Source organism: Rana temporaria, chromosome 12, assembly GCF_905171775.1.
Source record: "Rana temporaria chromosome 12, aRanTem1.1, whole genome shotgun sequence".
In the NCBI taxonomy this organism is placed as follows: domain Eukaryota; kingdom Metazoa; phylum Chordata; class Amphibia; order Anura; family Ranidae; genus Rana; species Rana temporaria.
In genome coordinates, this window is record NC_053500.1 from 34810170 (window position 1) to 34837177 (window position 27008).

At 44.4% G+C, this 27008-nt stretch overlaps 1 protein-coding gene across 1 annotated transcript; it reads left to right on the forward strand.

Moving 5' to 3' along the window:
* The first annotated feature begins 597 nt into the window (after positions 1 to 597).
* On the forward strand, positions 598 to 26537 carry NAGS (N-acetylglutamate synthase). The gene is made up of 7 exons (XM_040329743.1): positions 598 to 1160; positions 12837 to 13099; positions 15749 to 15962; positions 16040 to 16220; positions 17258 to 17429; positions 23154 to 23336; positions 26186 to 26537. Exons 1-7 carry the CDS (start codon positions 834 to 836, stop codon positions 26328 to 26330), a joined length of 1485 nt encoding a protein of 494 aa, XP_040185677.1. The 5' UTR covers positions 598 to 833; the 3' UTR covers positions 26331 to 26537.
* Positions 26538 to 27008: the final 471 nt, after the last annotated feature.

Below are 27008 nucleotides of genomic sequence, written 5' to 3' on the forward strand. Positions count from 1 at the left end.
CAGTGATCAGACTTCTGAGGCAACTTCCATTGAAATCAATGGGTACAAGTTGCCTACAAGTCGGATTGGGAACCTTTTCTGAAGTCGGAGCGACTTCAGTAGTGTACATTAAGACGGCTCCCATTGCCTTCCATTGATTTTTCTCAACCACGCGACTTGGGACGACTTCGGGAGACTTCAAGTCGGATCCCAGGTGGCCCCAGTGTGAACCGGCTCTAAAGCTACATACTGCTATATGGAGAGTGCTATTACAGGGCAGATCTATTCACAGGTGAGTACAAATTTGTGTTACATTGGAATTTTACGTTTAAAAAATAGTTTGTTTGTAGTCTCTGAGCAATTTAAGCCCTAGGTGATGCAATGTATTATACTTTCGTACTAGTAAAAGATACCAGGCTGCGCAGATTTACATACGGGTGACATTTTTTATAATCGTATAAAAAGAGAACAATGTACTAAACAGATTCCAACATAAATTGTCAGATTTGCAACCATTATCCAGGATAAGTGTGCTATTGCTTTTGTCTTCATCTGTTTAATCTTTCCAAGCTCCTGTTTTAGCGTCGCTGTACTTTTTCTTTTCCTTTCTTACACAACAGTGAACTTTTGGCCTTCATAGAAGCCTCGCTGACCTACTGCATCAACCTCTGTCCATTTCCCACAGCCAAACCGCACCTTCCAGTGATGTCACCAGCCCTAGTCATATAAACTAAACCTAAGAGAGTGACAAAACATTTTGGCTGCTAGGGTGAAAAGGGTGAAAGGATTACTGGGGACAATACAAACGTGAAACCCGGGGTGAGAAAACGTGAAGGACACACCATCAGTTCTCCATGACAACTGTACCTGGGATCTCGTCTCTCCCTTTCCGTAATACACGCTTTCTTAGCGTCCTAGGAGGTGGAAGTGGCTCTGTTCTCCACCAGCGGGTAAGGACCAGAAATGATCCCACCCAGGAAGAACCGAAAAATGCACCCAGTCAACAGGATGGCATCAAAGAACAAGGTGGCATCGCCTCAATGGTGGACCGATCCCTGGTGCGGAGGGACATTCGCGCTTTTCTGAGAGAATGTGGTGGCACACCTAGCGAAGCCCGTCATTGGCTGGCACAGTTTCAGGAGATGCATTCAACATATCAGAAGGCCTTTGCGGTTGTGGAGGTGAGTGACATCAATGGCCATACTAGCATGGGACTCTCCTGCACTTTTCTTAATTCCAGACTATTACACTAGGAGTATGTATGTATGTATGTATGTATGTGTGTGTATGTGTATATATAAATATATATATATATGTAATTTCGCGCAAAGCACGTCGGGAAATTTGCGTCGGGAGCATGCGCAGTACGTCCGGTGCGGGAGCGCGCCTAATTTAAATGGTACCCGCCCCATTTGAATTGGCCCGCCTTGCGCCGGACGGATTTAGGATACACCGCCGCAAATTTCCAGGTAAGTGCTTTGTGGATCGGGCACTTAGACAGAAAATTTGCGGCGGTGTAACCTAAATCGGTTACGTTACGCTGCGCCCAGGCTACGTGAATCTGGCCCACTGTTCTCAGAGAAGCCAATTAAAGTGGAACTTCAGGCTGGCCCTTTTTGCAGGTATAGCTAAGTAAAACATAAAAACAAGTACCTAAATGGTTTAAAATCCTGTAATACACCCTCACCCTGCTCTCCACATGCTCAGTTGATTTCCATTTTTGGCATTGAAAATCAGAGCCACTAGAGGCCGATCTGCTGACAGCCTAAAGATTTACTGCTGCTGAGGGGCTCTGGGCTTCAGCAAGTTGTTATGGGTAAAGTTCCACTTTTTGGGGGTAGACAAACCTAGCCTGGTCTCTACAAGCCATTCAAACATCACTGTGAATGCACAGGAGAGGAAGAAGGAAGGTAAGGTACAATAGATCTCTTAAAGCACTCAGTCAGGTTTTGTACAGTATAGAGGGAATGATTCCCCTTAAGCAGCTCTCCCATGAGTGGGAGCTGAAGGTCGGCTCTTTGCTGCAGCGGAGAATGGGTGTGCAAGGAAGAAGGCGACAAAGACCAAACGCAAAGTTTAGACTCCACTTTATTCAAGCTCCTATATCATAAAAGTTAACCTGTTTCAGGAGTAGCCTGGCTTAACCAGTACCTGGAGCCAATAATACAGTCAAGGTCCCATCAATTTTTTTAGTTCAGTACACAATTTTGTAAACCGTGCCAAACCCTGACAAGTGGGCTCCTCTGAACCCCCAAAAAAACGCACTATGTAAAATATAATCTGGACTTCATATGTTCTGCTTCTAGTGCTTTCCCCCTTGCACACCAGGAGTCAAGTCCCGGGGAAAAAAGTGTAGGAACTCCCACCCAAGATCCACTCCCCCCACCAAAAAAAATAAAAAATTATACGCTCATATGCATACTTACTAAACCGCATGTTTTTTTTTTTTCGATCCACTGTACCTTAGTAATCCTTTATGTTACTGGCCGCTTCCTGTATATGGATTCATCGGGTAGTGTGCGGGTATTCCGTCACTTCCTCCATGCCGCAATGTCTCCTGGGAGCTTTTGTCATTGTTCCCAGGAGACGAGAAGCAAGTTCATTCTAAATCCAGCGATAACTCGCGGCAGACCTCCGCAATGTCTCCTGGGAACAATGACAAAAGCTCCCAGGAGACATTGTGGCATTGAGGAAGTAACGGAATACCCGCACACTACCCAATGAATCCATATACAGGAAGCGGCCAGTAACATAAAGGATTACTAAGGTTCGCCTGCCCCTGACAGTGACTCGAGCTGGGCATCGCCGCTTAGTGAAGGATTGGCTCAGGCGCCTCGGCTGCTCTAGTCCTGCAAAGGGAACTGCGTTCCTGCTGTGAAAAAAGTGCTGGGACTCCGTTCCCACACGTTCCCGCAGGACTTGAGCCCTGTTGCACACCCAACATAATCATGAGATGTTCATGCTAACTATGTTTTCCATGGTAACTGCACAGATGACTACAAGCTCTTGTCACAAATGTTGTTTGTATCTTTGAATTGGTAAATTTTGTGCAAGGAAATGCTGAATGTTTCAATTTTTATGGAGAAGAGCAAACCAAGTCCTTTTCGCTCACTAGCCAAATGAAGGAGATTATCAAACAATCCTTACCACTAATGCCTCGTACACATGACCAGATTTCCCGGCAGGAAAACTGCCATGACAGTTTTTCGCCAGGAAAAACGGCCGTGTGTATGCTAAATTGCAGTTTTCCAGGCAGGAAAATTGCTGCGAATCGCGGCGGTAAAATGTTCTCTATTTTTCTGCCGCGACTCCCTGTGGTCTTTTTCCTGGCAGTTTCCCTATGGGAAACACTGCGGTGGAGTATACAAACAGCCGGGATTCCCGGCCAAAGCTCTCACCGCAGTTTTCCTGACAGGAAAACCTCTGGTGTGTACACGGGCAAAGTTACTGAGCAGGTTCTCGGTATTCCCCCACGGGATTCCTGGCGGACTTTTTACCGTTGTGTGTACTAGGCATGACTGACAATCTTTATCAGAAATTTGCCTATTACCAGCCTGCTGCCATAGAATTAGTTTAGCCTGACCCACCTATAAATCAAACAGTGAGGGCATATCTACTGAATGGTCCCTCCTCCATAAGCATGGACATTTTGTTTTTCCTAAACTTGTATGTTTGCAAAAATATCTTGTCAAGTTGTGATTCCATAAACCAACATCGAATGTCTGTAAGTAGCTTTAAGTTCAGAGATGAGATCTGTAGGATAAAACTAAAGGGACATTAAATGCAAATCCATATATAATGTGTCCAGCGACTTACCCCTTTAACTGCAGAAAAGCCGACTAAGAGCTTTCATAAAAACGTATTCACGTACGATTCACGTACTCAACCTTTGGGACTTTAACCTCTCCCCTACTGGAGTACGGCTCTATATCTGAATGTATGGGAATGTCATTGAACTTTCCCTTTCAACTATTCAACTTTAACCACTTAACCCCCAAACCATATTGCTGGTCAAAGACCAGAGCACTTTTTGCGATTCGACACTGCGTTGCTTTAACTGACAATTGCGCGGTTGTGCGACGTGGCTCCCAAACAAAATTGGCGTCCTTTTTTTCCCACAAATAGAGCTTTCTTTTGGTGGTATTTGGTCACCTCTGCGGTTTTTATTTTTTGCGCTATAAACAAAAATAGAGCGACAATTTTGAAAAAAATGCAATATTTTTTACTTTTTGCTATAATAAATATCCCCAAAAAACATATATAATTTTTTTTTTCCTCAGTTTAGGCCGATACGTATTCTTCTACCTATTTTTGGTAAAAAAAAAAATCGCAATAATCGATTGGTTTGCGCAAAATTTATAGCGTTTACAAAATAGGGGATAGTTTTATTGCATTTTTATTTTTTTTATTTTGTTTACTACTAATGGCGGCGATCAGCGATTTTTTTTCGTGACTGCGACATTATGGCGGACACTTCGGACAATTTTGACACATTTTTGGGACCATTGTCATTTTCACAGCAAAAAATGCATTTAAATTGCATTGTTTATTGTGAAAATGACAGTTGCAGTTTGGGAGTTAACCACAGGGGGCGCTGTAGGATTTAGGGTTCACCTAGTGTGTGTTTACAACTGTAGGGGGGGTGTGGCTGTAGGAATGACGTCATCGATCGAGTCTCCCTATATAAGGGATCACTCGATCGATGCAGCCGCCACAGTGAAGCACGGGGAAGCCGTGTTTTACATACGGCTCTCCCCGTTCTTCAGCCCCGGGGTGCGATCGCGACGGATCGGCTATAAACGAATAGCCGCGCCGTCGTCCCGGATCGCTCCCCGAGGGAATCCGACCGCCGCATGTAGCGGGGGGGGGTCTCGATCGGACCCCCGACCCGTGATTCTTGTCCAGCCTGCCTTGCCTACACACGATCGTGAAAAAAAAATGCTTGAGCAAAGCGCGGTGACGTACAACACGTACGACGGCACTATAAAGGGCACGTTCCATTCAGATGGCGCCACCCTTGGGGCTGCTTTTGCTGATTTCGTTTTAGTAAAAGTTTGGTGAGAGACGATTTGCGCTTTTCAGTCTGTTACAGCGTGACAAATGTGTGCTATCTCCATTACGAACGCTAGTTTTACCAGAACAAGTGCTCCTGTCTCATAACTTGCTTCTGAGCATGCGTGTTTTTTCACGTCATTGAAGCCTACACACGACCGTTTTTCAACATGTGAAAAACGACAATGTGAAAAACGACGAGGAAAAATAGAGCATGTTCTAAATTTTTAATGCCCATTTTTCACGTCGTGAAAAATGCTCTGGAGCCAACACACGATCGTCTTTAATGACATTTAAAAAAAATAGCATTTTTCACGTCATGTGTACGCGGCATTAGTCATGTAGTTTTCAAATATACTCCCAGCTGCTTTATGGGTTGGGAGCACGTACATTTGTAAAGTCGATTCTCGGCTTTCATGCGGAAGAGATACAAGCAGCTGTGAAGCCACCCAATCACTTCACAACCGCTGCAATTTGACCCCTTCCCCACCATGTATACCGGGCTCTGATGCCCCATTTTTGGGCCCTATGCAGTCATGGCTCATGTCGTTGGCAAGGGTGGCGGAAGCTCTACTGATAATTTGCAAATGAATTCGCACCCTCTGTGATCAGACCAGGAAGTGACATCACTTCCTGATCCAGTGCCGCCATTTTCTGGGATCGGTGCCTGAGAAAGCAGCTGATGGAAAACAATCTGTGTTTTAAACATTTAAACAGACTCATGAGAAAAAAACAAATTATATTTTTGGGTTTAATACTGCTTTAACCACTTGCCGACCAGCCGCTGCAGTTTCACTGCAGCAGCATGGCTCGGCTGGGCGAACGGACGTTGTTGCGTCGCTTCGCCCTGTGGCCACTAGGGGCATGCGCGCCGCCGGAGGCACGCGCGCCCACTGCTCGCTCCCAGAGCCGATGCGAGTGCCCGGTAGGCGCGATGACCGCCGGGCAACCGCGATCGCTCGTGACACACACAGCTCCTGGTTCTTTCAGGGGGAGAAATTACCGATTGTATGTTCATACTAAGTATGAACAGCGATCTGTCATTTCTCCTAGTGAGTTTCCATCCCCCCCTTCAGTTAGAACACTTATAGGGAACACATTTAACCCCTTGATTGCCCCATAGTCTTAACCCCTTCGCTGCCAGTGACATTTTTACAGTAAATCGGTGCATTTTTATAGCACTGATCGCTGTAAAATTGTCAATGGGCCCAAAAATTTGTCAAGTGTCCGATGTGTCCGCCATAATGTGGCAGCCCCGATAAAAATCCATTACTAGTAAAAAAATAATTAAAAAAAAATCCATAATTCTGTCCCCTTTTTTGTAGAAGCTACAACTTTTGCACAAACCAATCAATATACGCTTATTGCGATTTTATTTTATATTTTTAACCAAAAATATGTAGAAGAATACATATCGGTCTAAACTGTAGAAATTGTTTTTTTGAAAAACAATTGGGATATTTATTATAGCAAAAAGTAAAAGGTATTGTGTTTTTTCAAATTTGTCGCTGTTCTTTTGTTTATAGCGCAAAAAAATAAAAGCCACAGAGGTGATCAAATACCACCAAAAGAAAGCTCTATTTGTGTGAAAAAAAGGACGCAAATTTTGTTTGGGTACAGTGTACAGTGTCGCATGACAGTTAAAGTGACGCAGTGCCGAATCGCAAAAAGTGCTATGGTCAGGAAGGGGGTATAATTTTCTGGGGCTGTAAACGGTAACATAAAGGTTGCTAGTGTTTTTACTGTACAGTGGGGGGAAAAAAAAAGATCCCCTGCAGATTTTGTAAGTTTGCCCACTTACAATGAAATTCAAAGGATCTAGAATTTTTATCACAGAACATCAACCAAAAATCCATAAAAAACAAAAGATACAAATGTTCTAAATTTAGTTGTAGTTCAGTGAGTAAAATAAGTATTTGATCCCCTACCAACCAACAATAATTCTGGCTCCCACAGATTAGCTACAGTAAGGGCTCATGATGTACACAGATTAGTCCTGTCAATTTAAGAAGGAGCTCAGAACGACAACTCGTTATGTATAAAAGACACCCGTCCACAGAATCTTTCTTCCATTCAAACCTTACCATCATGGGCAAGACCAAAGAGTGGTCAAAGGATGTCAGACAAGATTGTAGACCTGCACAAGGCTGGAAATGGCTACAAGACCATCAGCAAGAAGCCTGGTGAGGAGGAGACAACTGTTGGAGCGATTATTCACAAATGGAAAAAATACAAATTAACCATCAATCGCCCTCAGTCTGGAACTCCATGCAAGATTTTGTCTGCTGGGGTAAGGATGATCATGAGAAAAGTGAGGGATCAGCCCAGAACTACAGGGGAGCAGCTTGTGAATGATCTCAAGGCAGTTGGGACCACAAGTCGCCAAACAAACCATTGGTAACACAATATGCTGCCATGAATTGAAATCCTGCAGCGTCTGCAAGGAGGCACATGTACAGGCCCGTCTGAAGTTTGCCAATGAACATCTAAATGATTCAGAGAAGGGTTGGGAGAAAGTGCTGTGGTCAGATGAGACCAAACTTGAGCTCTCTGGCATTAACTTGACACGTCGTGTTTGAAACAAGAAAAATGCTGACTATGACCCGAAGAACACCATTCCTTCAGTCAAGCACAGAAGTGAAAACATTATGCGATGGGGCTGTTTGTGTGTTAAAGGTACAGGCTGACTTTATGTATTGTAAAATCTTGAATGAGAACCTTCTTCCCTCAGCCAAAACACTGAAGATGGGTCGTGGATGGGTCTTCCAGCATGACAATGACCCAAAACATACCACAAAGGCATACTGCGCGTCGCAGGTTGCCGTCAGAACCCGAACGTCGGTGCGCAGGCGCAGTATAGAGTTAGGGGTGCAACGGATAGTCACCGATCCGTGATCCGAACGGGTCACCCCGTTCGGATCGGCACACCACGCGATCCGCGGAGCGCTCCGGGGCCTCGGCCGTAGGAAAGTCCCCGGATTCGGCCTAGCTCCGGAGCGGCGGCCATCTTGCTCCACCCCAACCAATCACAGATCGGCAATAACAAATAACAGCTCAAAGCTATTAACTCCCTATAGCTATGCATGTCTGCTTTACCATCTGTCAAAATTCAGCAACTCCCCCTAGTGTCTGAAATATAAACTGCAATTTCTACACACTGACAACAAAAATGACAAAGAGGGTTTTGCTTTGCAATAGTATGTTGCTTCAAACACATGTTCACTCAGGTTTTTGTTCTGGTTTATTGAAAATCTAGATTATATCAATTTAGCGGAATATTATCTTTTACGCAAGTGGCCCGCCATTGGCCCAGCTAGAGCCCAGACTTGAATCCGACTTTTTTTCATAATTTTTTTTTTTTTTTTTTTTGCTGATCCGAAAATGATCCGATCCGTGACTCCTGATCCGAGGATCGATCCGATCCGTGAGTTTTTTGATCCGTTGCACCCCTAGTATAGAGCCGCACCGACGTTCGGGTTTTTTCGGCAACCTGTGACGCGCAGTATGCGCCGTTCGGAAGCCTGTCAATCACAGGCAGTGCTTGGGAAATCCCAGTCCCGCGGGATAGCCGGGGGGTGAAAATCGCGATAACGAGGTATGTGCTGAGAAAAAAAAAAAAAACACCGGCATTCTGTTGGTAGGATGGCTCGACTCCATGTGATGTCAGAAATTTTTTTGAGGGTGAACCCCCACTTTAAGGTCTCCAGACCTTAATCCTATAGAAAATTTATGAAGGAAGCTGAAATTTCGAGTTGCCAAGCGACAGCCAAGAAACCTTAAGGATTTAGAGATCTGTAAAGAGTAGACCAAAATCCCTCCTGAGATGTGTGCAAACCTGGTAACCAACTACAAGAAACGTCTTACCTCTGTGCTTGCCAACAAGGGTTTATCCACCAATTACTAAGCCATGTTTTGCTTGGGGATCAAGTCCTTTTTTTACTCAATGAACTGCAACTCCATTTATAACATTTGGAATATATAAATAATATATATACACACACTGCTCAAAAAAATAAAAGAAACACTTTGAAAACATATCCGATCTCAACGGGCAAAAATCTCATGCTGGATATCTATACTGATATGGACGGGGTAATGTGTTAGGAATGAAAGGATGGCACATCTTTTAATGGAAATGAAAATTATCCACCTACAGAGGGCTGAATTCAAAGACACCCCTAAAATCGAACTGAAAAAATTATGCAGCAAGCTAGTCCATTTTGCTGAAATTTCATTGCAATACCTCAAAATGGTCCTCAGTAGTTTGTATGGCCCCCCAAGTGCCTGACGACATCAGGGCATGCTCCTAATGAGACGGCGCATGGTGTCCTGGGGTATTTCCTCCCAGATCTGGACCAGAGCATCGCTGGGCTCCTGAACAGACTGGGGTGCAACCTGGCGGCACCGGATGGACCGAAAAATAAAGTCCCAGAGGTGTTCTTTTGGATTTAGGTCAGGTGAGCGTGGGGGGCCATTCAATGGTATCAGTCTCTTCATCCTTCAGGAACTGGCTGCATGCTCTCGCCACATGAGGCCGGGCATTGTCGTGCACCAGGAGGAACCCAGGACCCACTGCACCAGTGCAGGGTCCGACAATGGGTCCAAGGATTTCATCCCGATACTTAATGGCAGTCAGGGTGCCATTGTGTAGCCTGTAGAGGTCTGTGCGTCTCTCCATGGATATGCCTCCCTAGACCATCACTGACCCACCACCAAACCGGTCATGCTGAACGATGTTACAGGCAGCATAAAGTTCTCTGCAGCTTCTCCAGACCCTTTCATGTCTGTCACATATGCTCAGGGTGAACCTGCTCTCATCTGTGAAAAGCATGGGGCACCAGTGGCGGACCTGCCAATTCTGGTGTTCAATGGAAAATTTCAATCGAGCTCCACAGTGTCCGGCAGTGAGCACAGAGCACAATAGAGGATGCCAGGCCCTCAGGCCACCCCCATTAAGTCTGTTTCTGATTGCTTGGTCAGAGAAATTTACACCAGTGGCTTGCTGGAGGTCATTTTGTAGGGCTCTGGCAGTGCTCATCCTGTTTCTCCTTGCACAAAGAAGCAGATACCGGTCCGGCTGATGGGTTAAGGACCTTCTACGGCTCTGTCCAGCTCTCCTAGAGTAACTGCCTGTCTCCTGGAATCTCCTCCATGCTCTTGGTAATGACACGTATTGATGTGCCATCCTGGAAATGTTGGACTGCCTGTGCAACCTTTATAAGGTCCAAGTATCGCCTTGTGTTACCAGTAGTGACACTGACCCTAGCCAAATGCAAAACTAGTGAAAAACAGTCAGAAAAGATGAGTAGGGAAAAAAATGTCAGACACCTTTGACCTGAAAAAACATTCCTGTTTTGGAGGTTGTCTCTATTGTTGCCCATCTAGTGTACCTGTTAATCAGTTTCAGCTGCTTTGCTGTTAATTTAAATTAACAACCCCCTCTGTATACACCCCTCCCCCTCTGTATACACCACTCCCCCTCTGCTACTTAACTGACCAGATCAATATCCCAGGAGCTCTGATTCAAATGTGTTCCTTTAATTGTTTGAGCAGTGTATATATAATTTTTTACATAAAAAAAATTATGAATTTTAGGTTGATAGTCTGCCACTATCATTTAAAATACAACTATGATAACAATTCTAGACCCTTTCTTTCTAAATGGGTAAACTTACAAAATCTGCATGGGATCAAATAAATCTTTCCCCCACTTTATATATCCATAGGATGTAATGGTTATGAAATGATGACTGGTGTGGAGGATGTTGACAGGATGCCTAACACTTGCTATTTATAAATGTGTAATTTTGTCTATTTTGGAGATTTCTCCATCACTTATCTAATTACACTATTGCCACCCTCGCATACACCCTAAACTAGAGTGCAAGTGGCCCAGAAGCAGCCCCACATGCTTTTGGGGTCTTTCACATGTCTGGTTGTTTAACTACATAACGACCAGCCGCTACAGTTCTATGGCGGCAGGTCGGCTCTCTTAGCGGCCACTAGGGGCGTGTGCTCGCTCCTGACTCCCGCGTGCGTGCCCGGCGGTCGCGATCACCGCCAGGCACCCGCAATCGCTCGTTACAGAGCGGGGACCGGGAGCTGTGTGTGTAAACACACAGCTCCCGGTCCTGTCGGAGGAAAAATGCCTGACCGTCTGTTCATCCAATGTATGAAAAGCGATCAGTCATTTCCCCTAGTGAGGTCACCCCTACAGTTAGAACACACCCAGAGAACATACTTGACCCCTTCCCCCGCCCCCTAGTGTTAACCCCTTCCCTGCCAGTGGCATTTTTATAGTAATCAATGCATTTTTATAGCACTGATCGCTATAAAAATGCAAATGGTCCCAAAAATGTGTCAAGTGTCCGCCACAATGTCGCAGTACCGAAAAAAAAATCGCTGATCGCCGCCATTACTAGTAAAAAAAAAAAAAAATGCCTTAAAACTACCCCCTATTTTGTAAACACTATAACTTTTGCGCAAGCCAATCAATAAACGCTTATTGCGATTTTTTTTTTTTTAAATATGTAGAAGAATACGTATCGGCCTAAACTGAGGAAAATATATTGTTTTTTTATATATTTTTGGGGGATATTTATAATGGTAAAAAAATATTCATTTTTTTCAAAATTGTCGCTCTATTTTTGTTTATAGCGCAAAAACTAAAAACCGCAAAGGCGATCAAATACCACCAAAAGAAAGCTCTATTTGTGGGAAAAAAAGGACGCCAATTTTGTTTGGGAGCCACGTTGCACGACCGCGCAATTGTCGGTTAAAGCAACGCAGTGCCGAATGGCAAAAAGTGCTCTGGTCTTTGACCAGCAATATGGTCCGGGGCTTAAGTGGTTATTGTCATATTAGTTGGTTATTTTGCCATTTTGTTTTTATATAAAATTCTGCACCTTTTACGTTTTTGCTTCATAAGACCTGACTAAGCCAAAAAAAAAAGGGCTAAAAGTGCTCATAGATATTGGATGACGTCTTCCCACTCTGGGCTTTTTTTTTTTTGTAGGATCGGGTGACCAATTACCATGTATGGGCCAGCAACCAACAGCAATAAACAAGTATTTCTATGACCAAAAAACACTTCATGATCGCCTTTTTCAGGTGCTTCGCCACCACTCTGCTTGTCCGATTTGTAACATTTCTATTTTTATAAAAGAAATTGGCCCAAGATACAACTTGGATTCCATTACCAGCTACATTGGAAGTACAGAAGTGTCAAACATTAGACACGAGCACGAGCTGATCATATGCAGGGAAATCTGTCCTTGTACTATAGCAGTACAGGCAGCAGTATGATCAGAAGGAAAATTCCATTATACCTTGTTATCCAAATGTCAGACTGCTGTATCAGCTAAGTAAACCAATGTACTAAGCAAATATGCCTACACATCGGACAATGAACTATATCCTAGATTGCTGTTTATTTTTTTCACTGATTTATTGGACTTCCACCATGGTTTTAATATCCGATTTTAAAATGCTCATACTGAAAGTTATACCAATCCGCTGTAAGTGCTTATACTGATCGACTATGATAACACATGCCGATCTTTATATTGGCTGTAAATGCTTACACTGAGCCTTGTACTGATTGGTCTTATTTGTGCATGTTCTACTGATCGTCTGTAAGTGCTCATACTGGACTTTATACTGATGAGCTGTAAACGCTCATATTGAACAATATACTGATCAACTGTAAGTGCTTATACTGAATGTGTGCATAAATCAGTGCAGAGTGTTTCAGTGTCCAGTCCTAACTTGTATTCGGCGTGTACTTATATTTGTCTTCTCTTCAGGTGGATGAGAATGTGTTCAGCTGCAAGAGATCCCTGAACAGCGTGGCCTTTGCACTTGCCTTCCTGCAACGAATGGACATGAAGCCACTGGTAGTAATGGGTCTGCCCAGCACGTACTGTTCTCGCCCTTCAGCCCACGATGCCAAGTCTCTGTTGGTGCACAACTGCCAAATTCTAGTGGACACCATTCATGCGAACTCGGGTACAGTGTTACCCTTCTTCAATGGAGGATCTGTGCTGGCAGCTCAGGAACAGGATGGATGGTATGCTTTAGTGAGAAAAGAAGGGGGGGAGGGCGCACCGACCTAGTGCATTACCATAAAAAGGTTTTATTGAATAAAATAAAAGCAAAAGTCCTACTCACAAAGAGAGCTTGAATACACGCTTGACCTCTAGTCTGCCCAGGAGGTTTCTTAGGCCCCGTACACACGAGAGGATCTATCGGCTGGAATTTATCCGCGGATCGGTTTCAGCGGATAGATCCGCTGGTGTGTACGACCCAGCGGATATTTTTCGGGCTGATGGATTTCCAGCGGATCAAAATTTCTTAGCATGCTAAGAAATCTATCCGCTGGAATCCAGTCCAGCGGATTGATCCGGTGGTCTGTACAGACTCACCGGATCAATCCGTCCGATTCCCTCCCTCGCATGCGTCGTAATGATTCGACGCATGCGTGGAGGTCCTTATATTTCAGCGTCGCGCACGTCGCCGCGTCATCATCGCGGCGACGGCGCGAGGGAATTTCGCGCGGATTTTGATTTGATGGTTAGTACAACCATCAGATCAAAATCCGCCAGACCGTTTCCGCGGATAAATCCTCTCGTGTGTACAAGGCCTTCGTCTCCAAGTATTTGGGGAGAAAGGGGTGCGCCCCAGAAACATTAGCTGTTCCGCCGTTGGGGTACCATTCGATCCTCGGCATCATCAGGTCCTGCTGGCAGGAACCAGGAGACCAGTCTGATTGTTTTACAAGTGTGTATTCAAGCTCTCTTTGTGAGTAGGACTTTTGCTTTTATTTTATTCAATAAAACTTTTTTTTATGGTAATGCACTAGGTCGGTGCGCCCTCCCTCCTTCTTTTTTAGTCACATGAACGCACATGGTTCTGATGAGGGCTGCAAGACTCTAGACCGGTGATGGCGAACCTTGGCACCCCAGATTTTTTGGAACTACATTTCCCATGATGCTCAACTACACTGCAGAGTGCATGAGCATCATGGGAAATGTAGTTCTAAAACATCTGGGGTGCCAAGGTTCACCATCACTGCTCTAGACCTTGCCCTAGGATTGGACTACATCACCCTTTAGCGAAAACACCAGAGCGCAGGAGATTTTTTTGTATTATGGTATGCTTTAGTGACTGCTTTAACAGAGCTTCGGTGCAAACACGGAGGGGCTACCCCTGAAGTCGTTTCTGTAGGGTCATAGCATGCAATGCCAAGCTGCAGCAAGCAAAGCTAGTAGACTATTAGAATGCGTAAAAAAGGGGATTTACTCAAGATATAAAACCTATAATCCAACCACTTTACAAGTCTCTGGTTCGGCCATCTTGAGTATTTCATCCAGTTCTGCTCAGCGGTCCTCAGGATGAATGTGCTGGAACTGGAGTCCAGAGAAGGGCAACACTGCTAATAAGGGGACTGGAGGACCTCAGTTATGAGGAAAGACTACAAATGTTAAACTTATTCTCCCTGGAGAAAAAGATACGAGAGGAGGTACGATATCAATATACAGTGGAACCTTGGATTGCGAGTAACACGGAGTGTTTCGCAATACGAGCACTGTATTTTTAAAAATCCTAACTTGGTTTGCGAGTGTTGTCTCACAAAACGAGCAGGATTCGGGCTAAAGTGGTGTGCAGTACCGCGTTTGGCCTGAGGTGGGGGGGGGTGCCGGAGCCGTATGTCGCCGATCCCAACCAAGGTTCAGCCAACAATTGTCTGATGGAGCATACACACGGTTGGCTTATCTGACACAACACGTCCGTCAGACAATTATGACCATAATGTTGGATCGTGTGTACGAAGCTTAAGACTATCCTCCAGGAAAGGTTTTTGTCGCAGCCATGAATAGCTGACCTGGGAACATCCACAGTAAGAGTGAGTGAGTTACTTGTATAGCGCTACAAATGCGAACTAAATCGCCTTAAGGCGCTGTATCCAATGTCGTCGTCCAGCCACGCTTCAGAATAGATGGTTCTTAAGTTTCTTTTTCTGAAGGCCCGATGATTCACCATCCGAATGTCTGTAGGTAGAGCGTTCCATAGCCGTGGTCCTTGGACTGAAAATTTTCGTTCTCCTTTAGATTTGTAGCGTGACTTGGGGATGTGGAGGAGGTTCAGATCGTAGGGCCCGATTTGGGGTGTAGTGTTTTATTTTCTTGCATAAGTATTGCGGCACGTTGCCCTGCATGCATTTGTGGGTGAGGCAGAGGGTCTTGAATGTCACCCGATCCTTTACGGCTAGCCAGTGGAGGGACCTCAAGACCTGGGAAATTGGTTCCCACGGTTTTTTACTTGTTACCAGTCTGGCTGCAGTGTTCTGGACGACTTGTAGACGAGACATCTGGTATTTGGGTAGTCCTAGTTAGAGGGAATTTGCGTAGTCGAGTCTGAAATTGATGAGTGTTCCCACTTTTACTGCTGTGTCTTCTTTCGGGATGAAGGGGATGAGTCTACACAGCAAGCGGAGAAGATAGTGAGATCCGCTGACCACTGATCCTATTTGTGCGTCCATAGACATGTCTGCGTCAAAGATAACTTTGAGGCTTTTTACTTTCGTGCTTGGGGTGATGGTTTGTCCAAAGATGGTGGGAGGAGTCAGTCGTTCTAGATTTTGTAGAAGCCCAACATGTCTGTGTCTGGATTTGTCAGTCCACGATTCTATGTATATATTTTCCTCTTTGCACACTAGTTATGGATCGGTTTCTTCAGTGGACACCAAGCTTCTTTCTTGGTGTATCAACTCTGGTAACATTCCCATCATCTGTCCCATTGGCGAGACACCGTCCGGACGGTCAGTACTTCTGGACTCTATAGACGTGACCAGCAGTATCTCCCGGGCACTGAACCCTCTTAAAATCATCTTCCTCAATACAGCTGGAGGATTGAAGGACCTGAGTGAGAATGTAAGTTGCTTTAGATTTCATCCCCGCTTTATTTGTAAGATGTTGCCTACAACCCTTATGAAGTCATGTATGTGCAGGTGGTGGAACATGTCAATCTCCCAGCAGACTTGGAACTAATGAGGAATGCAGTGTGGATGAGCGAGAGGCAGCGTCAGCAAGTGACTGTCATTGTGGACCTCCTAAACCGCCTGCCCCCTTCTTCTTCCGCTGTCATCACCTCTGCGCGCATGCTCCTGAGTGAGCTCTTCAGCAATAAAGGTGAGATGCTTGGCAGAGTTTGGTGACTTCTTAAGAAAAAGCCTAGAGGCTGTTAACTGGTCATTCAGTAAAATCAATCTTATAAGATTTGGATAGTGTAGTCTGTAGTGAATGATTAATCACTTCAGCCCTGGAAGAATTGGCTGCCCACTGACCGGGCCATTTTTTGCGATTTGGTACTGCGTCGCTTTAACCAACAATTGTGCAGTCGTGCGACGTGTCTCCCAAACAAATATGACGTCCTTTTTTCCCCCACAAATAGAGCTTCCCTTTGGTGGTATTTGATCACTTTTGCGCTATAAACAAAAAAAGAGTGACAATTTTGAAACATAAGCAATATTTTTTACTAGTTTAATGGCATTTTTATAATTTTTTACTGTGAATGGCGGCGATCAGCACTTTAAAAAAAAAAAAAAAAAATTTCGTGACTGCAATATTGCGGCGGACACATCGGACACTATTTTGGGACATTTGTCATTTATACAGCGATCAGTGCTATAAAAATGCACTGATTACTGTGTAAATGACACTGGCAGGGAAAGGGATAAACACTAGGGGGCGATTAAGAGGTTAAGTGTGTCCTAAGGAGTGATTCTAACTGTGTGGGGGCCGGACTACAAGTGACATGACAGTGATCACTGCTCCCGATGACAGGGAGCAGTAGATCTCTGTCCTGTCACTAGGCAGAACAGGGAAATGCCTTGTTTACATAGGTATCTCCCCATTCTGCAGCTCCGTGACACGATCGCGGGCACGGAGCTTGCGGTGGGAGCGGGCCCACTAGGCGACAGTTTTAAAGAAATGTACAGGTACGTTGCTTTGCCTGCCCGTGCCATTCTGCCGACGAAAATGTACGTTAGGCAGTCCGCAAGTGCCCAACGTAAGCTGCTTTTTTTTTTTCCCTCTATGCCATTGGCGAGACTTTCCCTCACTAACATAAGTAACATTTACATTTGCGATGTTTTCTAATGATGCAGGCCCAATTGTATAAAATGTAATGTTGATAAATTTTTGTGTTGGCGTCTTGCTTTTCACAGGGTCTGGCACTCTGTTCAAAAATGCAGAACGAATGCTGAGGTTTGATTCGCTTCAAGAGATCGACATTGAGCGGCTGATCTTCCTAGTGAACAGATCCTTCCAGAAAAAGCTGAAAGATGATTATATCAGCCAAGTGGCCAAGAAACTACACTCTGTCTACTTGTCTGAAGGGTAAGTGCATGCTGGCAGCATAGGATGCATTAAGGGGGGGAAAAACCACGAGGGTCTACAACCCATTTAAAGCAGAGGTTCACCCTAATAACATGTATATCTGACCAACTTCCTTACATTCGTAACAAGTATAGTCCGCAATTTATTTATTTTTTTGTTATGCTTTACTTACCTTGTAATCCATCTTTTCAATCTACTTCTCCCTGAAGAGTAGGCGTTTCTATACCTAGGGGGATTGTCATCTGGCAGGTCGCCCAGATTACTGACTTCTGTTCCCGCGGGCGGTTAAGGCACTGCCCCCCCGTATTGCGTAGGCGCGCGCGAGTTACAGGGTTTTCGAAAGAAGCCGAACATGGAGAGCACAGGTGCCGTATAGAGCCGACTCACATGCATGTTCGGCTTCTTTCGGAAACCCTGCAACTGGTGTGCGCCTACGCAATACGGGGGGCGGGGCCTTAACCGACGGGGGGGAACAGACGTCAGTCCTCTGGGCGACCTCCCAGATGACAATCCCCCTAGGCATAGAAACGCCTACTCCCGCGGGGAGTAGATTGAAAAGATGGATTACAAGGTACGTAAAGCATAAAAAAAAAAAATGGCGGACTATACTTGTTACCAATGTAAGGAAGTTGGTCAGATATACATGTTATTAGGGTGACCCTCCGCTTTAAGGCTCGGTTCACGTTTGGGGGATCCCTGCAAATCCATTCCCGTCTCGCACGGAAGTTAACACTGCCATATGCGAACTACGGGGAGTGTCAATACAATGGTAATGACACCCCCACTTCAGCTCGCATATCGCACTGCAAACTGACAGTTCGGACATGAATCGCATCGAATGTTTGTGAACACCCATGCCATTTGATTCTGGTGCGGACCAAAAAAAAAACAATCCTGTGCGAGTTTGGTAGGAATGCAATGCAAATTTAGACATATTATCTGCATGGCTAAAATTGCATGCGATTTTGCGGTGCGAATTGCATGCGATCTCGCACTGTTGTGACCCGGCACTTACCGATCCAGCAGCAGTCTGTTCTTGGTGTGGTAGGGGGCAGCATGGTGTGTGAATTAGCGCATCACACTATTAAAAAAAACGTTATTTGAAGGAAGATGTCTGCATTTTAGCGCAGCCATAGGAAACAATTGTGTCCTTTGCGTTCCCTGGTCTGTGGAAGCATTTGTTTTCTGCAAAACCAGTCCCTAGTGCCAAAAAGGTTGGGGGATGCCAAAATTCTCAGTTGTACTACAGATAAAGCATGAGCTTTGGTCTTCGGCGTGCTGCTGCGAGGTCCTGTTTTTTTTGTACAGTGATAATATGGAGCTGCTTACTCTGTACCGTGTCCATTTTGTATCCTTTCAATAAATACAAGGCGTTCTGTGATTGGACAACGTGGAGGAGAGGGAAACAACATGGATCTGCCCTCGTCCAATCACAGAACACATTGTATTCATTCAAGAAGTTTTCTAAATGGGCAAGATGCAGACAGAGCAGCCCTTATATCATCACTGTACCAGACGGGAAGTCGCAACAGTCGCGCCCAGAAGTTCAAAGCTTAGATACCAACTATTAGGCCTTGTGCACACTGGACGTTAAAATAACATTATAAAAACGGCAGTAGCTTTTTGAAGTCAATACAGCATCGTAGATGCAATTGCCGCCGATTTGACATGTCAAATCGCACCAGTGTGAACCAGGGCTTAAGAACAGATTCAGTAGAAATATAAACTAATCTGGTGCAGCTGTGCAGAGTAGCCAATCGGTTTCTAACTTCAGCTGGATCAATTTAGCTTTGACAAAAAATAAATAAAAAATGGAAGGCAATTGGTTTCTATGCAGAGCTGCACCAGATTTTGCAGTATACTAATGCAGCAACAGGATTACCAATCTATGGTTTCCTGAAAGATCGCCTATCTTGAAGGAGTTGATATCTAGGATCAGTTATGGAAACTCAACTGAAGACATGACATGTGCTTTCAAAGAGAAGCACTAGTTTAACAACTTCCCTACCCGACCACAGTCATATGACATCCACAGATGGGATCTCCCATCCTGGGTGGACGTCATATAACGTCCTGGGCTTCCCGGCCATCTAGGGGGCGCGCGTGCGGCATTGCTCAGCACCCGCCATGTCTGCCGGGCACACGCAATCACAGCAGGACCGTGAATCTGTGAGTGTAAACAAGCAGATCCATGTCCTGTCAGAGGTTAGGAGACCGATGTGTGTTCCCAGTACAGAGGAACACACATCTGTCTCCTCCCCTTGTGAGTCCCCTCCCCCTACAGTAAGAATCACTCCCAGGGAACATATTAACCCCTTCAGCGCCCCCTAGTGTTAACCCCTTCCCTGCCAGTCACATTTACACAGTAATCAGTGCAGTTTTATAGCACTAATCACTGTATAAATGTGAATGGTCCCAAAAATGTGTCAAAGGTGTCCGATATGTCCGTCGCAATGTCACGGTCACAATAATAAAAATAAAATCGCAGATCGCTGCCATTACTAGTAAAAAAAAAAAAAAAATGCAATTAATCTATCTCCTATTTTGTAGACGCTATAACTTTTGCGCAAACCAATCAATATACGCTTATTGCAATTTATTTATTTTTTTAAACCAAAAAATATGTGGAAGAATACGTATCGGCCTAAACTGAGGAAAAATTGTTTTTTTTTATAGATTTTTTTGGGGATATTTATTATAGCAGAAAGTTAAAAAAAATAGGATTTTTTTGTACTCACTGTAAAATCCTTTTCTCTTTTTGTCCATGGACGGACACAGCCTTCACATATGGGTTATGTTCCTGTTCATAGAAGAGGTCTCCTAATAGACGGAACATAACCCACTTGTCAAGATTTAAGGAGCTGTGTCCGTCCATGGACAAAAAGATTAAATAGGATTCTATGTACTCGCCATAAAATCCTTTTCTCTGTCATTCATGGGCGGACACAGCTCCTTAACCACTTAAGGACCGCCTCCTGCACATTTATGTCGGCAGAATGGCACGGCTGGGCACAGGCACGTACCTGTACGTCCCCTTTAAGTGCCCAGCTCTGTGACCCAAGACCCGCGGACCCGATCGCCGCCGGTGTCCCGCGATCGGTCACGGGAGCTGAAGAACGGGGAGAGGTGAGTGTAAACACATTTTCCCCGTTCTTCACAGTGGCAATGTCACTGATCGTCTGTTCCCTGATATAGGGAAAGGCGATCAGTGACGTCGCATGTCCAGCCCCGCCCCCCTACAGTTAGAAACACATATGAGGTCACACATTACCACTAGGGGGCGCTGTAGGGGTTAACTCCTAAACTGCAATTGTCATTTTCACAGTAAACAATGCATTTTTATAGCATTTTTTGCTGTGAAAATGACAATGGTCCCAAAAATGTGTCAAAATTGTCCGATATAATGTCGCAGTCACGAAAAAAATCACTGATCGCCGCCATTAGTAGTAAAAAATATTAATAAAAATGCCATAAAACTATCCCCTATTTTGTAAACGCTATAAATTTTGCGCAAACCAATTGTTGAACGCTTATTGCGTTTTTTTTTTTTACCAAAAACATGAAGAAGAATACGTATCGGCCTAAACTGAGAAAAAAATATATTTTTTTTATATCTTTTTTGGGGATATTTATTATAGCAAAAAGTAAAAAATATAGAATTTTTTTCAAAATTGTTGCTCTATTTTTGTTTATAGCGCAAAAAATAAAAACCGCAGAGGTGATCGAATACCACCAAAAGAAAGCTCTATTTGTGGGAAAAAAAGGACGCCAATTTTGTTTAGGAGCCATGTCGCACGACCGCACAATTGTCAGTTAAAGGGACACAGTGCCTAATCGCAAAAACTGGCCAGGTCCTTTACCTGCATAATGGCCTGGGTCTTAAGTGGTTTAATCTTGACAAGTGGGTTATGTTCCATCTATTAGGAGACCTCTCCTATGAACAGGAACATAACCCATATGTCAAGACTTGTGAAGGCTGTGTCCGTCCATGGACGAAAAGAGAAATATAGAATTTTTTTTTCAAAATTGTTGCTCTATTTTTGTTTATAGCGCAAAAAATAAAAACCTTAGAGGTGATCAAATACCACCAAAAAAAATCTATTTGTGAAAAAAAAAAAGTCAATTTTGTTTGGGAGCCACGTCGCATGACGCGCAATTGTCAGTTAAAGCGACGCAATCGCAAAAAGTGCTCTGGTAAGGAACGGGGTCAATTCTTCCGTGGCTGTAGTGGTTAAAGATAATGGTGAGGAGAACAGACCAGCCACATTCTTTCAGAAAACGATATTCAAAATTTACTAGAGATATTCAGATCTTTGAGAACTTTATTGTATTAACGGGAAAAAAAATAAAAAAGAAGAGTGAGAAGTTGTGTCCTCGTCACTTCATCATCTCTAATGCTTGTTGTAGAGCATAATGGCTCTCCCTCTAATTCTTGTTAATTTTTAACTCCGAATGTTGGTAATATTGCACAAACTGAACTTGCCACATCTATTGTTTGTATGTTATTCTAAAAAGTGGTTGTAGCTCAGACCATTTGTGTAAAAAAAAAAAAAAAAAAAAGTTATGGCATATCACTCCAAATATAAACATAAGCCACTTTAGGTACACCTGTTCAATTGCTTGGCAACACAAATTGCTAATCAGCCAATCACATGGCAGCAACTCAATGTATTTAGGCATCTAGATGTGGTGAAGACGATTTGCTGAATTTCAAACCGAGCATCAGAATGGAGAAAAAAGGGGATTTAAGCGACTTTGAACGTGGCATGGTGGTTGGTGCCAGACGGCCTGGTATTTCAAAAACTGCTAATCTACTGGGATTTTTAAGCACAACCATCTCTAGGGTTTATAGAGAACGGTCTGAAAAAATAGAAAATATCCAGTGAGCGGCAGTTGTGTGGAGGAAAATGCCTTGTCGATGTCAGTGAAGAATGGGCAGACTGGTAGGAGATGATAGAAAGGCAACAGTAACTCAAACAACCACTCGTTACAACCAAGGTATGCAGAATACCATCTCTGAACGCACAACCCATTGAACCTTGAAGCAGATTGGCTACAGCAGCAGAAGACCACACACCACTCCTGTCATCTAAGATCAGGAAACTGAGGCTACAATTCACACAGGCTCACCAAAATTGGACAATAGAAGATTGGAAAAACGTTGCCTGGTCTGACGTGTCTCGATTTCAGCTGTGACATTCAGATGGTGGGGTCAGAATTTGGCATAAACATGAAAGTATGGATCCACCCTGCCTTGTATCAACTGTTCAGGCTGGTGTAATGGTGTGGGGGATATTATCTTGGCACACTTTAGGCCCCTTAGTACCAATTAAGCAATGTTTAAATGCCACGGCCTACCTGAGTATTGTTGCTGACCATGTCCATCCCTTTATGACTACAGTGTCCCCATCTTCTGATGGCTCCTCCCAGCAGGATAATGTACCATGTCACAAAGATCCAATCATCTCACCTCTGGTTTCTTGAACATGACAATGAGGTCACCGTACTCCAATGGCCTCCAGTCACCATATCTCATCCAATAGAGAAACTTTGGGATGTGGCAAAAGGGGGTCCAAACCGATACTAGCGAGGTGTACCTAATAAAGTGGCCGGTGAGTGTAGAATACATTTAATTGAGCCTGAAGGAACCCATTATACTTGTTTTAGGGATTTTTGCTCTGTACATATAGCATTCTGTCTAATCTATTTTAAATCTTTCTCCAGATACAATGCAGCTGCTATAATCACCACAGAGCCAGTGCTGGGAGGGACCCCTTACCTGGACAAGTTTGTGGTCAGCTCTGGTCGGCAGGGTCAGGGTTCTGGGCAGATGCTATGGGAGTGTATCAGACAGGACCTGCAAACCCTTTTCTGGAGATCACGAGCTACGAATTCCATCAACTCCTGGTGAGTAGAACACTTCAGTCTCCAGGTATCAATGGTGGTCAGGTATGGAATAATGCTTGCCCACAGGGCGACCCATCGAGCATTGTTTGCAATGACAATAATCGGATTGAAGGCTGATTTGCCCTCCATTAACAACTTTCTAGCAGAGGGCAGCAGATTTTCCTCAAGAATTTCACAGTATTTTGCCCCATCCTTTTTTCCTTCTATCCTGACAAGTACTCCAGTCTCTGCTTCAGAGAAACCTCCCCACAACAGGATATTACCCCCTCCATGCTTTACTGTAGGACCGGTGTTATTTAGATGGTGAGCTGTATTGGATTTCCGCCAGACATATTGTTTGATGTTGAGGCCACATACCGTATTTATCGGCGTATACAACGCACTTTTTTGCCCTAAAAATCAGGGCAAAATCGTGGGTGCGCGGTATACGCCGATACCCGCGCCGAGTTTTGAATACTGCGCCGACATATACCGAGCGCAGTACAACCTGGGCAGTCTCAGCTCCTTCCGCGCTCACGTCCTGGACGTACAGGACGTCAGCGCGAGAGTTGCAGAGCATTGCCGACAATACACGAGTGTACTGCGCTCTGTATATGTCGGCGCAGTATTCAAACCCGGTGCGGGAAGGACGCGAGGACGCCGCAGAAGGACGCCGGACCCGACGAAGAGGACACCCGAAGGCGCAGACGGACGCCGGACCCGACGAAGAGGACACCCAAAGCCGCAGAAGGACCCGACGAGGACGCCGCGCAAGACACCAAAACTGTAAGTACAAAAAAAACTTTTTTTCCACAGGATTCGGGGCAACTTTAGGGGTGCGCGGTATACGCGGGAGCGCGTTATACCGAGATAAATACAGTAATTCAATATTAATCTCACCTGACCACTGTAAACACCACACGGAAAAAGGCGTTATGGTCAGAAGAGACTAAAATTGAATTATGTGGCCTCAACATCAAACAATATGTCTGGCGGAAATCCAATACAGCTCACCATCCAAATAACACCAATCCTACAGTAAAGCACGGAGGTGCTAATATCCTGTTATGGGGAGGTTTCTTCAAGGCAGGGACAGGAACACTTGTCAGGATAGAAGAATAAATGGATGGGGCAAAATACCATCAAATTCTTGAGGAAAATCTGCTGCCCTCTGTTACAAAGTCATCAATGGGGAAAAAGGTATACCTTCCAACATGACGAGGATGCAAAGCGCACAGAAAAAATGAGCACACAGTGGTTGAAGGAGAAAAAAAGGTGAATGTCCTTGCATGGCCTAGACAGAGCCCAGACTTAAATCCCATTGAAAATCTGTGGAATGACTTGGAAGACTGCAGTCCACAAACTGTCACCATCAAGTTTAACAGAACTTGAGCAGTTCTGCATAGAAGAGTGGTCAAATATTGCAAAGTTAGTTGAGGCATATCCCAAAAGACTAATTAAAGCAAAATGTGGTTCAACACAAAATACTGACATAAGGGGGGTGGTCCTTTTTCCAACTCTGTGATTCTTTTTTTTTTTTTTTCCGGCATGTTGCTGTTATATCTTTCACTTGGATGTTATAGGTTGGTCTAGTAAATACAGCTGGATAAAACAAACTGTCTTCATTTCGGCCTGCAAAGCAACAAATTGTGATTTAACCACTTCCCTACCGCCTCATTGTGAAATGACGGCGGCAGGAACCCCTCCTCGATCCTGGTGGACGTCATATGACGTCCTGCGTTCCCAGCGATCTAGGGCGCGCGGCGACGCTCGTGACCCGGCGGCCGCGATTGCTGCCGGGTGCCCGCGATTGTCGGTAATCATGGCAGGAGTGTGGATGTGTGTGTAAACACACAGATCTACACTCCTGTCAGCGGTGAGGAGACCAATGTGTGTTCCCAGTACAGAGGAACACACATCGGTCTCCTCCCCTTGAGAGTCTCCTCCCCCCTACAGTTATAACACACCTTAGGGACACATATTAACCCCTTCAACGCCCCCTAGTGGTTAACCCCTTCCCTGCCAGTCACATTTACACAGTAATTAGTGCATATTTATAGCATTAATCGCTGTATAAATGTGAATGGTCCCAAAAACGTGTCCGATGTGTTCGCCGCAATGTCACGGTGCCAAAAAAAAAAAATCGCAAATCGCCGCCAATACTAGTAAAAAAATTAATAAACTAAAAATGGCATAAATCTATCACCCATTTTGTAGACGCTATAACTTTTGCGCAAACCAATCAATATATGATTATTGCGATTTTTTTTACCAAAAATATGTAGAAGAATACGTATCGGCCTAAACTGAGGAAAAAAAACGTTTTTTAAAAAAAAATTGTGATATTTATTAAAAAAGTAAAAAATATTGTTTTTTTTTTTTAATTGTCGCTCTTCTTTTGTTTATAGCGCAAAAAATAAAAACCGCAGAGGTGATCAAATACCACCAAAAGAAAGCCATTTGTGGGAACAAAATGATAAAAAAATTGTTTGGGTACAGTGTAGCACGACCGCGCAATTGTCATTCAAAGTACGACAGTGCTGAAAGCTGAAAATTGGCTTGGGCAGGAAGGTGCGTAAGTGCCCGGTATGGAAGCGGTTAAAAGGGGGTGATTCTTTTCTACACCCGCTGTAGGTCACCTTCAACATTTTGATTCCGACTAGTACAATTTACTGGAACATTGCCAATTACAGAAATCCCCAAACTAGCCCTGTTCTCTGTTAGTTTGCAACCGACACAACCGACACCCAAGTGCCTAATGCAACCCAACAGTATTTTCAGCAGTGATATTTGATGTCCTAATCTGATCTCCTCCAAGGTAATGTCATGTGACTCGGCCTATAATTCATGCAAGCCCTTTCCTTCAACAGGTACTTCAAGAACAGCGACGGAAGCTTTTCTAACCAGCAGTGGATATTCTTCTGGCTGGGCCTTGCCGATATCAGAGACTCCTATGAACTGGTGAACCATGCAAAGTGTCTTCCTGACTCCTTCTGTAAAGGCTCGGTCTCCTGACCACCTGCTCCCCATGATGGACAATAGTCTGCAGGAAGACAACAATTTGTGCCATCAATGTTATTGGACAGTGATGGCTTTGTAAAACAAAAACGGTGCTGGTCCTGGGCCTAATCCTGACATGCACCGTCAATAAGCTGGAGCTCCCTCCCCATCACCTTTTTTTCTCTTGGTGTCCTAAAAACTTGTCAGAAGGAATTCATGCCGATAGAGGAATGAAGCAGCAGACAGAAATTACACTTAGTGCTCCTAATTGTGACAAGTACACACTATAGAGGGGTATGCTTTGCTCATATTTCATGTCTGAGGTTTACAACCACTTTTGAGAAAGATTTATGATTACTGCTTTATTTTACTTTGCCTGACTCTTCACCTTAAAAATTAACTTCAGGCATCATCATTGGAAAACCTTTAGAGTGGTTTGTAGATGGTTACCTCTGCAGTTTAAGGCCAGATTGACACATGCATCCATTACACCCATATATCCCTAAGTGGGAAGTCCCATTCAAATGAATTTGGACGCAGCAGATGCATGGGCAAAGCGATGGCTCCCAATGTGACATATATGTTGGTGCACCCACATGGATGGCACATTGGGAGCAGTCCCTGTATCACTGATTTGAATGGGACTGCCCGCATGGAACACCTGTACCATCCTTTTATGGGAATGGATGCGTA